At 41.1% G+C, this 12623-nt stretch overlaps 2 protein-coding genes across 4 annotated transcripts; both read right to left on the minus strand.

The window, feature by feature from the left end:
- Positions 1–211: 211 nt before the first annotated feature.
- ctdnep1a (CTD nuclear envelope phosphatase 1a) lies at positions 212–9643 on the minus strand. Of its 2 annotated transcripts, XR_003295149.1 has the most exons (9): positions 8995–9643; positions 6293–6359; positions 3553–3671; positions 3381–3452; positions 3033–3149; positions 2827–2938; positions 2259–2334; positions 1962–2046; positions 1387–1440 (listed from the first exon to the last, which is right to left on the minus strand). XR_003295149.1 is itself a non-coding variant. In XM_026298735.1 (8 exons), the coding sequence occupies exons 1-8, from the start codon at positions 9097–9099 to the stop codon at positions 1380–1382; spliced, it is 738 nt and encodes a 245-aa protein (XP_026154520.1). In that variant the 5' UTR covers positions 9100–9643; the 3' UTR covers positions 212–1379. The 2 variants fall into 2 exon arrangements, 1 of the variants encoding a protein (XP_026154520.1); XM_026298735.1 differs by lacking the exon at positions 2259–2334 and having other exon boundaries at positions 212–1440.
- An 823-nt stretch (positions 9644–10466) lies between these two features.
- Positions 10467–12523, minus strand: elp5 (elongator acetyltransferase complex subunit 5). Of its 2 annotated transcripts, none has more exons than XM_026296412.1 (8): positions 12254–12523; positions 12098–12158; positions 11931–12011; positions 11496–11707; positions 11082–11257; positions 10902–10997; positions 10702–10753; positions 10467–10606 (listed from the first exon to the last, which is right to left on the minus strand). In XM_026296412.1, the coding sequence occupies exons 1-8, from the start codon at positions 12306–12308 to the stop codon at positions 10545–10547; spliced, it is 795 nt and encodes a 264-aa protein (XP_026152197.1). In that variant the 5' UTR covers positions 12309–12523; the 3' UTR covers positions 10467–10544. The 2 variants fall into 2 exon arrangements, with proteins under 2 accessions (XP_026152197.1, XP_026152189.1); XM_026296404.1 differs by having other exon boundaries at positions 10702–10802.
- Between the last annotated feature and the right edge of the window lie 100 nt (positions 12524–12623).

Raw genomic sequence — 12623 nt, forward strand, 5'->3', positions numbered from 1 at the left:
GTGTATGAGTACTGAGAGGACAATAGTTTCCTGTTAGTCCACAAGATGGCAGTAGATTAAAAGTAAAGTTTTCCTCACAGAAAAACTGAATTCCTCTCCTTGCTTTTTCTCCCCAGTGAAGTTAGTCAGTTGATAAGCTGTAAAATGTTATGCCTCAAATATGAGAAAAAGGCTGCAGAATGAATTGCGTTAAAAGAAAACAAGCTGGATAGTGACTGGTCGATACTGACAAGTGTTTTATTAGTAACACAGACCTGGAGACAGAGCCAATAAGAAGCCGCTGTGAGCCTTGACAAGACTGACATTGTTCAGAAGGCATTTAAAGACGGAGGGCCTAATAGTGAACCCATACATTAAGGGGAGTGGGTAAAAACTGAAAGGGGAAGGTTGCAAATTTGAATCAGATACAAAACCAGCTGCAACAAAAACAGAACGGGGGAAAAAACTTAAGTGCAATTCTTATTAGATGAAATCAGGATGGCATCAAATGGTAAAGGGGGAGAGCAAAATGTTGTCCTATGCAGAAGTCATAGTATCATATATTATGGTAATAGAGAAACAATCAGATATGGAAAGGCGGCACGGCAGTCCACATCATTACAAGACACTTTTTTTTCTCAACTATTTCAGTCAAGTCTCTATCACTGAGTCCCATGAGGAGCTCTCGGGAAAGAGTGATATTATGGCTGAAAGAAAAAAAGTCTCAGGCTGCTCGGCTATTTGTCCAGAAAAACACCTGTGGATGGTATGTTGCAAGCAAACGTCCATCGATTACGTCATGTAAGAGGATCCACTCTTGATGGGCGGGGGGCGGGACGTACCTCAGTAATTAATTCATCTAAAAAAAGGGGGCAATTTTCTATTTTCCTCCCCTCAGTTGCTCTGAAAGGGTAAGAGTAAATTGATAGGTTGTCTGTTGAAGTGCAATGTCTGGTGATGATGGAGAAGAAATAATGTAGAATTGTCTGTGCTGATCCTCCTCTTTCCCCTCTCCCAATCTTCAAAAAAGTTTAAAAAGGACTAATGAACTCGGCAAACGTACTTCGACCCACGTACACAAGCTCAGCTTCATACGCACACAGTCAGTATCAGGAGCAATAAGGCAGAGAGGCTCCATTTGTTTTGGAAAAGAATACAAATAAAGAATTAAGAAGAAAAAACTGGCTGGCCCCCCTTCTCTCCCCCGCAGTTTCTGGGCTCTAGTGATCCCATACTGTTCATCCCATGATAGGCGGTCACCCCAACCCCCGTCTCCTCACGAAGCATCTCAGAGGCTCGGAGGGGGCTGGTGGGTCGTCTGTGTGGGAACGGAGGGCAGGATGGAAGCCGGCAGAGAGGAGAGGCTGGTCAACAAGCCCCATCCCTCCTGATTTAGCCAATCACCAGAGCCGGTGCTGGTGGAGGTTTCGACTGAGGACGGAGCGGACATCAGCAGTGAATCTAGTGATAGGAGAAAGTGCAAGAAGTGAAAACTGTGTTCTCACATCTTAGCTGGTAAAACAACAGGTCAATATTTTGGGAAATGAGAAGATTAATATCAGCTTCTAAAGGTCACTAATAAACAAAGTGCATTATTGTTTAATGGAAACCTATGTGCTATCATGTTCTTAATAAACAACAGTTAATCAGTGTGTCTAGCTGCACAGAAGCTGCAGACAGGATCTGCAGCTGAATGCTGGAGAGAACCTGCCAATAGTTTTACTATGCTACTATCTTTTTCAGAATAATGGCAATGGAAGCAATACATTGCATTCAATGTAACTGTAGCAAAATCTGAATCTGATAGACCCAACAACTAAAATCATGTATGACAGCTGCAAACATTAACTTGCACCTCTTAAATTACCACAGACCGTTTGAATTCAGGCAGTTTCTGTCATGCATTTGAAAATGAGTCGACCATGAATCTGTTCGTTTACATTGTCTATCAGCTTTCAAGCCAACTTTATTATGCCTTTTACCTTAGTGCGTCCAGCATAGGCAGCAAGTTAAGAAGTGCCGTGTCACTAGGGTCACTGAACCAGGACTTGATGGGTATTGCATTATCTGGAGGGCAGAAAACAGCCAGTCAGTCGTGTCCGAAAAATAGACATGGTTATGATTTTATGTTCCTGTTAAGGAGGCCACTGAGTGTTAGCGGAGCTGCAAAGTTAATGCACTGTTACAGCATTTACAATATAAGTCTTGTAGTTACAATAAATTGTGCAGTTATTTGTCCTGACCCCTGGCTTATCACAAATCTAGTGTGTACAGCTCACTTCATTTGTTGAAGATGCATGAATGAAGAGAATCTTCTGTACGCCACTGAACATCCATCCCAGCCTATTACCAATCCTACAAAGTTTTAATGACAAGCAGGTTGCTTAAAAGATGATTTAACACATTTGTTCTACTACAAATTAAAGCTGAATTTATAAGTAATAAGACACGCCTCAGAAACAGTCAAGGGTTATGTTGCTACAGCCTTGATCTGCTGTCATCAGAAACTCAAGGTGGCTAACATCAGCTAATGTTGGCAAACTCTTAGATAGGGCTGTGTAACTGAAACATACTTGTGCCACTGTAACATTAGATGTCAAAATATCTCCTCTGAGTAAAAAACATTTTCAACTTCAGTTTCACTCCATAATTTCCCCGAGTATGTCCACCCCAGAGCTCAACAACCACTGACATGCATGCACTTTTTCATTATGGTACATAGGAGACATGAACTCCTACTATCCAGTGAGTGTTTTCCTTTCACAGTGAGTGTAAAGGTTCAAACGGAGAAATGGTGAGTCAGATGTAAAGAAGGTGCAAATGACTGCATGAGGCTTTAGGTCTTACCTGGATGGCTACGATAAGCACCAGGCGAGTTGTCCAGGATGACAATACTAGACAGGTCATCGTGTACTACAGACAGGTCTTTAATATAACTACCTAGATCCAATGTACAATGCTGGCAAAAGACACAAAAACTCAAGTGAATCACACCATCATATGTAACCAAAAACCTCTTATACATGCTATAGGAATACAGTTTAGGACAGTACTTGTCTGTAGTATCTGCGTTTCAAGATGTTCCTGTTGTTGTCCAGCTTGTCTGCCACTGCTGAGCCATAGATCTCCATACTGGCTGTGAAAACCACCAGCTCATACCACTGGCTTACCTGTGTACACACACACACACACACACACACGCACACACACACAGAGTACAGAGCGCACAGCAGCGTGAGCTACAGCCATTGCTCTGTCATCGTCATCTTAAACAAATACAGCTTAATGACTCAGATAGTGCAAGAGTGCAGTGCAATGGAGGGTGATGGGAAAGATGAGAGAGAGGATAACAGGTGACCCAGGGCATTAGACAGTAACACTGCACACCGACTGACACTTACCACTTCTAAAAAGAAGTCGACATGTGGCCTTTTATGTACAAAGAATCGGACTGGGTGCTTATCAATGACAACCTGCATTAAAAGAAGATCAACACGGTTCATTCATAAAAATAAAGTGTTCAGGCTTCAATACGTTTGTGTCCAAATGTATAAATATATGACTCTGGCGTACTTTGAGGATGAAGTCTGGCGGTGTGCCAGGTCTCACTGTGGGTCTGAGGACCCCATCATGGTGAGAGTGGATCAGGGTCTCGTCCAGGTCGAGAACCAGAATCTTCCTCTTTACTGCATCTGTAGTTTAAAATCCAACAACATGGACATTTGTAAAACTTTATATAGTACATGTAACTCACAAAGAACCAGGTTAGTGGAGGAAATCTGGTTTTGCAGGCAACTGCAGCACAAATTTATATGAACTATAGTATTATGGTTGCACTAAAACCTACAAATACAACAGCTTCAGAAAGTATTCTAACCACTTCACTTTTTGCACACCACTGTGTGACAACATTTATTTTTAATCAAATATAATAGTGTAAACATGCTTCTTGACATTTTTGCAAATTTATTAAAAATTAAAACCTGAAAAGTATTACAAGAGTATTTAGACCCTTAATTTAGTAGTCTGCAGAAACCCTTTGGCAGCAGTTACAGCTCTGTATCTCTACAAGCTTTGCACCCCTTGCATTTGGACAGATTATCCAATTCTCCCCGACTGATCTACTCAAGGTCTGTCATATTGTATGTCAGAAACTGTCTGAAGTGCCATGTTCAGGTCACTCTAGGGGTGTCCTCAGGGGTTTAAAACTGGGCTTTGGCTCAGCCACTCAAGTACTTGTCCTGAGAACACAGAGGGCTTCTGAATCAGTTTTATCATTGAGGTCTATTAAAGAGGTCCTGGACTTCATGTCATCTTTTTTTTTTTTTTTTTTGGTCTTGACATGCAGTGTGAACTGTGGGACCTCATATTTAAAGATGCGTATCTAAATCAATTCACTTGGCCAAAGGTGGACTCAGTCAGGTTCAGGACATTACAGAAAACAGGACCTGAATCTAACAGCACTTGAGCGCAATGGTCTGAATACTCTGGTAAACAAGAGATTTAAGTTTGCAAGTTTTAATACATATGAAATAATATCCAAAAAGATGTTTTCATTTTGTCACTACAGGTTATTGATGGAGAGAAATGGCTATTTTCATGTGAGCAAAAAGTGAAGGTGTGTGAATCCTCTCTGTAACGTCCATACGTCTCATCCATGACTATTTGGAAACCAAGACTTGCTTGTTTTATGTGTATTAGTGACAAAAGATGAAACACTTTTTTTCCATAGCATTAAGTTGTTTCCATACCTGAAGTGTTCAAGTGGAGGAAACAGGTTTTACTTAATGTGTAATGACTCCTTCTGCTATTAAAAGATCTCCTCCTAACATGCTTAGCAGTGTAGTTGACAACTGTTCATACAGTGACTTTAATTCGGTCTACAATGTTGTCAATACCAGCAAAAATACCAGCTGCTCACAGCTAATGAACATAAAGGAATCACTCACATACTGGAGACTGGACTTGAGTTTCCAGCTGAGGTCACTGGAGCGAGTTTAGAGAGGCGGTTGAAGTAGAACTGAAATACAATCCTTCCTCTAAGCCAAGAGTGTGCTTTTGAATGAGCTCTCCACAGACTGAGGGAAGCTCATTCAGGGCGCACACACCAGTCTGTGCTGTCTAAGTGCTGCCTGTAACATTTGCATTTCCTTTCCACTTCCACACCACAAGCACATCTTGTTATTGTTAGTAACAGGCAGGAAACTTTTCTTTTTTTGGTCATGGTTTTAAGTGGATTCTGACATTTACCTGCCAGCAAAAATCGCTCTTACACTGAAATTTGCTTGGCTGTTTCCCACCAGTTTGACTTGGTGTCTACAGCCAAAATAGTCGGTTAATTTTAGCATTCTGGTTACAGATCTTGAGAGAAACTGTTTCTGTGCTGTTTCTTTATTAAAAGTCTAGTACACAGTGTAAGTGATAACGTCAAATATAATTTATGCCGTGGTGGTCCTACACTGTTCGGATTTTACACTAGTTCATTAAATATTAAGCACGAATGTTATTGATTATCTGCTGGTTTGCAGGTGTCTGTTACTTTATTGGCAAGCATTTATTCTAATTTCACATTGCACAGTAATAGCAGACGTTTCCTGTGCAGTGCTGATGCTGCCCCAGTAAAATCCAGATACTCAATCTGCAAAATTATTCCTCCTGCTTGTTTGGTGTTCAGTTGTTATGATGTAGGAGTCATTGTAATAACGTCATCTCACTGTATTGTTGTCGAACCAAATCCGAGCCAAATACCATACATGCAAATTGTTCATATCCACTTTAGTAAGTAATGAGGGCACACACTGACTGACAAATGTAACAACAGGTTTACTGAAGAGAATACAGGCTAACTGTGGTCCGCATCTGGCCGCCTGATACACCTGCACAAATACACAACTACAGTAACAACCTAGAGACACAAGACGCACACACACACAGTCGACAGCATATCGTGCCAGTACATCAAAGTCCTGTCAAGTCTGTCTGAACCGGTGATATTTATTTACTCTGAGGTGATAAAAGCTATGAGAAAAGGATCAAGCTGTGTGTCAGTGCACAAGCCTATTGTAAATGTTATGCTGCTAATAACATGTCTTTTCTGCACATTCACTTCTTCCCTGACAAACTGGTTTAACCTCTACTTAAATTTCCACTTTACAAATATGTTGTGATTGAGTCTCCACTCTGTGCAAATTAATATCATGAAACTGAAACATATCAAGGTTAAATGCATGCATTAGGACAGACCGGCCTTCGCCACATGTTAGTTTGACCAGGTAGCAGAGAAAAGACATCATGGACATAACTGTGTACTCACTGAGTCTGTTTCTGGAGATAGGTGATAGAGGCAAAGTGTCATATCGCACAGTCTGATACTGGATTATCTGGAAATGATTAAGGAAAATGAGGCAGTCAGACAATCATTAATGAAGCTGGACACTGTCAAAACAACAGACCATATACAATATACTGAGCCATAATGAGATGATAGCACCATGAATACATTTCAAATATGTATTTTTAGTAATCTTACACATGTAAACCACATTTTGGATACTGAGCTGTGGAAGGTTTGTTTTCTATTCCTACTGCACATTTTCATTTCCAAGGCAACAACATCTTGTGTAATTTACACAGAGGGCCAGTATCAGTGTTTTGGAAATCCTTTGGGGAATAAATAGTCGCTTTATTTCATCTTTGCTAAAATTCATAATTCAATTTGAAACAAGCTTCCACATTGAAACTTAACTGAGCTGTGCGTGATTTAGACCAGATGTAAGATCAACATTGCCATGATGGTCTTAAACTTGTCTTGAAATGCCAAAGTTTGTATTCGCAGCATTAGATAGTATATTCTTGATAAACCTTGTCTGTTTTTTACAGTGTAGTCAAGAGAACACCAAAAGACACCACACTGAAATCTTAAAATGAACCTGCTTGCATCTACACCGGGCTCCCCCTCTACAAGTGCCTTGTTCTGCTCTGGTCAGAATGACTACAGAAGATCCTTTCCGGTGCCGCTCCAGCCCAGGGGCTCCGCACTTTTCTTCACAGGGCTATTTTTATCCCCCCAGCTGTCAGTGGGTGTCAGTGGAGCATGGGCACACACAGAAAGGGAGACTTGCAGGGTGACTTTGACTACTTGGTACGTTGGAAAGGGCCTCCCCCTGTGCCCCCTCCCACTGCTGCCTGGCACAGTACGCTCCGGGGAAGCCTATTGGTGGCAGCAGGGACCTCACTCTTGATTCGTCTTTCTGCACCTCCAAGAGCGACCATCTGGACGCCAGGCCTCCAGACTCAGACGGAGTCCTTTGCCTCCAGACTACAGCTACAACTACCACTTCAATTATTTTTGCTCTATTAACCTGAACAAGAACCAACACATGTACATCATATACATGTACTGCTGCAAATAACAAATTTTCATATCGATTAATTTGTCAGATTATTGTTTGGCTGGTCAATAGACTAAAACCCAAACACATAAAGAATAACAATCAAATAAACTATGATTAATTAATTAGCAAAACGATTCCAGATTAGCTTTGTGTTTATTAACTAATCAATTTAACAACTAATAATTTCAGAACTATTAAAGTTGGGACCTCTGCATTAATAAGACAGTTGTTACAGCACTAAGTGCAAACACAACCATTATCCAACACTGTTGGTGGTAAGATTAACAAAACTATCTCGTCATCTGTTTATACAGAGTACTGTTTGTGGGATTATGAGCTGCTCCTAATATGCATAATCCAATAGAGTTTTTATTACATCATAGTTCACACAAATGGAAAGACTGATGTTGCAGCGATTTACAAACAACAGAAGGGAGTTATTAGGTTTAGTGGGGCTATTATTGCTAGTTAGATAAAATATGGCAGGTATAGGCTTTAAATTTGTATTAAAGGAATGCTGAATGGGGCTGGTCTTTATACGAACCTGTCATGGCTTATTTGACAGCTATCTATAGGATCACCTACATTACAATGTTTGACATATAAGGACTCCCAGGATCATGGCATTGTTTCAGTGCATCACAAACTGTAAACAACAGTGAGAGTGAGAAAGAGAAGCCGAGGGGGGGAGAGAGAGAGAGAGAGAACAGTGAGCTCTCTGTACTGACATAATCCCTCTCACTTCAGCCATAACATGGACTGGACTACTCACTCAGGGCCTGTTGACAACCTGCAAGTGTTACTGCTGCACAATAAAATGCAGAAAAACCTCCAAGTGCAAGACGATTTCAACACACAGGGCGCTCCTTCAAGCTTTGTCGGCCTGATACGGCGCTAGAGTCGAGGTCCACTCACATTACACCACATATGCATGTCCGTGAACGACTCAACACCTGTGTGTGTGTCTAAGTTACAAGCAGGCGGCTTCTGTCACCTTAAATACCATGTTTATTGTGGAGGCATTTCTGAGCAACTGACGGTCTGTGCTGTCTGCTGCTCCTAATTAATATTTGAATGAGGTTTCCACCTTGCATTGCAATTGGATGAGCTATTCATCACACAAAAACAGACACATATGCACATTATTTAAGAGAAATAACTGGTTTTGCAGTTGGTTAGGTGATCGACCAAATGTTAATCTACAAGTCATTTATCAAACAAAGCAAATGATTCCACACTTGCAGATTCTCCCTTTTATATGTTGTTAACTGAACAACATAAAAGTGTTCACACTATTTAATATACTACTTAAAATAAGGCTCTACATGGTCTCTTTTCCATCTATGTGCTGGATGAGATGGGAATGAATTTGACAATAATGTAACTGAGCATAAGTGACTGAGATTTGGTCACACCTTTACAAAATTGATAGATTATTTAGCAAACTCCAGTCATTAGTGCACATAATCAGAAAGAATTAGGTGAAATTGCAGCACAGGTGAGAAACACAGGTAGCCCAGCCAACTCAGCACCTGTGACGTGATCTGAAAATGAAAGTTGAAGCACATACGAGCCCTGACAACGGGAAAATGTGTGAAACATCTTTCACACCCTTCCTCACCGTGCGCAGGTGCTTCCTGAGGATGTACATGATGAAGCCCCATATTCTGGACGTGACGCCGAGAAAAGTGCGGATGCCAAGTAAACATTGCCGGGTCTTCAGCATGTTGACAAAGACCCCTCAGCAACTCGACTTCAGTTCTCAGTGGGAAAAAAAAAAACACGCTTCAGCCCGAAGTTGTGAGTCAAAACCGTCTTTAGCCACAGCCGCCAAACTAGCGACTCAAATCCACCAGAGGCCAAGCAAGCGTGTGAGTACGTCTCTCTGCACACTCGTGGCACGACTATCGAAAAACAGGCTGCATTTGCTTTGTGGTTGTGAGAGACAAACGTGGAGGCGGCCAAAGGAAAAGCTGCTGCACGACGATGGACCTTAGCACAGGAGCTAGCTGTGCACCAAGTAACGTTAGCTAGTCGTGCTAGCTCGACAGGGTGACCACCTTGAACTCTGGACAAAAATCCCCCCAAAAAAAGCTGTGGGCTCGCTCCCTGACAAGCACTCGTTCAACGCGACCTCGCTCTGCGCGGCGTCCGTGCAGAGACAGCTGTGGAAAAGTTCCCCAAAGTCCAACTGGGCCGGTTAAAATCAGTTTGTAGTCCAGTGGAAATCCGGAATGAAACTGCGAGCCGCCATCGCCGCCTTGCCGTCACTTCCGTAAGGAGCCCTGAGGGTGCGCGCAGCTCGTCCACGTGGAAAGAAAACAAACAGGCGTGGACAAGCGAAGGAGTCGGTCTGCTCAAAAATAACATTGTTTTTTTTTTTTAAAGTCAGTTTTATGATTACTCTGGTGCTCCTACTGCTTCCTGCTGGTAACATTTGTCTGCATACAATTTTTAATTGTGGTTTAATTAGTGTCAATAAACCTCTTGACGTGTCTCTGATTCAAAGTTGTAAAACATCATAAAAACGCTCAGGAGGCCTTGGTGAAAACACTTTACATATTATCACAGGTTTTACAGCTGCCAAAAGGGTATTTTCGCTTATTAAAGGGCAGATAACTTAAATAACGGTGCAGAGAGGCCCTTTCACATTTTATGGCCAGGATATGAACTGAAATGTATTGAAGAGGAAACCTTAAGAGAAACGTTAGGAACAATAAACATGATGTTGTGTGGTAGAAATGTATTTTCCTCTTATCACTTTAATCATCATGTGTCCATTCATATTTATTTTGTCCCAAACCCAAAGTTGAGAGCAAATGTAATTGGATTAGTGTGTTAAAAGTGATTCTCTTCACAGAAAGAGCTAGGACTTGTTCTAGGTTTGTACATTACATGTACAACATTAAACATTTATTCAAAGAGAAAAAAAAAAAAAACAGACACATTTAGAGAAATGAATAACAAGAAAAAACAAGTTAATGAGCATGACACAGATTTTAGACATTATTTTTATCTTCAATGCTCCATGAGATGATGCTAATTCTTTGAAACTGCACCAAGGAGCACATGAAATGTGCATTTTTTGTGCTGTCCCCGTTTGTTTTTTTTTTTTGGCTTATCATTACACATCGAGATCATCATCTGGGTCCTCCTGGTCATAGTCGTCATTCACATCAGGTTCATACAGAATTCGTCCTGAACCCGGCCCTGAGTGGAGCAGAGCTGTTTTCCTTCAGACGAAAAAGGAGATAACGTTTATTATAATAAAAACAAACACATGGAATAAACAGCTGGAAAGCATGATAACTGTGGGAAAGTTTCTTACTTCTCTTTGCTGAAGACAAAGGGAAGAGCAAGTTTGTCCTTCGCCTCACGCTCTGTGTCAGATAAGTGAAGATTGAAGGTCAAATTAGCTGTTGGGTCTGTCTACAGGAACACAAAAACAAGAAACCTTTCAGTCATGCCATGTATGAACCCTTTCTCTTCTTTCAATTGATTTGAGTGAATAAACGTGTTATATTGCACCTCCTGGTTCTCAGGGTCAGTCAGTTTTAGTCCAGTATGGCTGGGTTTGCTCATTACTATGACTGTAAGATCCTCTTTGATGCTGAAAATCTCCTCCTGAGGACAAAAAAAAACAACACTAGCAAAACGTTTTTAACAGTGCAGGAACACCAAATGACACCCTAAGGAAACACTGCTTACATCTTGCACAACCTTCCCCGATTTTGACCGCTTTGTTATTTTTGCCAGTGCTTCATCCCCCGTCATCCTAGGTGCCACAGTGATGACTGAAGTAGCCAAATGGCATACACTCCCCACAGCACCTCTCTGATGCATATCTGCATGGAGCAAACCAATAATAGCTCTCACAGCTCCCCCTAATGAAAAGACAAAAAAATACTTTAATAGTGGAATCGCTGCATAGCCTTACAATTCCAGTCAAACAAGATAGAATGTTTTCAATGCATATTTCCACTAGCTTATTGAGCTTTTTCCCAAAATATAATTAAAGTGGCTTACAGTCATCTTTGATGCCATACCTTCTTTCACTCAGTAAAACAACACAAAATCTGCACGTCACACTGACATACAGACTTTAGGAAGATAATTCATTACCTTTCTTAAGTTGCTGAAGAGTCCTGCAAACCACAGGAGGACTGACATGTCTCAGAATCCATGACAGAGAGTCGATTACCAAGATAGCTGGCTTGGCATGCGACGTGTGCTTGACTAGACGCGTGAGCTCTTCCAAACCAAACTGGTGAACTGTGAAAGCCGGGTGATCTGTCCAGCCGAGGGGGTCAGTAAAAGCATCGTGAAAGTGTAGCCTGAAATGAGAGAAACAGATGACCTACAGTCAGACTTGTTAAAGCTGTAATATAAAGATGCCTGCAACAAACCATAAATCTCAATTTACAAATTTACAATAAAACTGGGAAAAGCAACAAATATTCACACTGATGAAATCTTTGAACAGGGGAATTTCTTTTGCATTTTGCCTGATGATGATCTATTAAATAAAATCAAAGTTTGGGAGATATTTATTATTACCTCTGAGTGAGTGATCCTTTCAGCTCCTCTTTCAGCTCTTCCTCACTGATCTCAAAGCCAAGGACATGGACAGCTTCCTCTCTAAAACCAAAACACAGCACATGCATTTGAAACGTTGATAGACAAAAGTCCATACACAACCAGACAGTTGCCATGTCTGTAAATACCTGTTCAGTGCAGCATTGATGAAGCTCTTCAGAAGGTGTCTACCAGAACAACCAGCAGAATCTATCAAAACACGAGGAAATGACCTTAACATCATCGATCTGATTCATACAATAGTGATGTTACTGTTTCACTTCTACGACATGTTAAGCATTTACCTTGAATTATAAGAAACCCTCCAGCATCAGAGCCTTGCAACAATTCAGGCAACATGGTACTTCATAAATAACCTGCAGAAGATCCAGGTAGCCACCTCTTCACCTTTTTAATCGTTATTGATAACTCAGCAATTTACATCCAGACGAACATCTCTCAAAGCTGAATATGGCTAACACTTAAAAGTTGTGTTTTACAAAAAATAAAGCTTTATCAGCCTGAGCCGAGTGCAACACGTTTCGCTAAATAGCATGTTAGTGTCCTGCTTCTTCTTCTTCTTCTTTGTATTGATGGCGAACAGCAACCTGGCTCAGCATTATCGCCACCTACTGTTGTAAAATAAATTGAACGTACTGCTATACTGTCCTCTTT

This window comes from Mastacembelus armatus, chromosome 18 (genome assembly GCF_900324485.2).
Source record: "Mastacembelus armatus chromosome 18, fMasArm1.2, whole genome shotgun sequence".
Classification (NCBI taxonomy): Eukaryota; Metazoa; Chordata; class Actinopteri; order Synbranchiformes; family Mastacembelidae; genus Mastacembelus; species Mastacembelus armatus.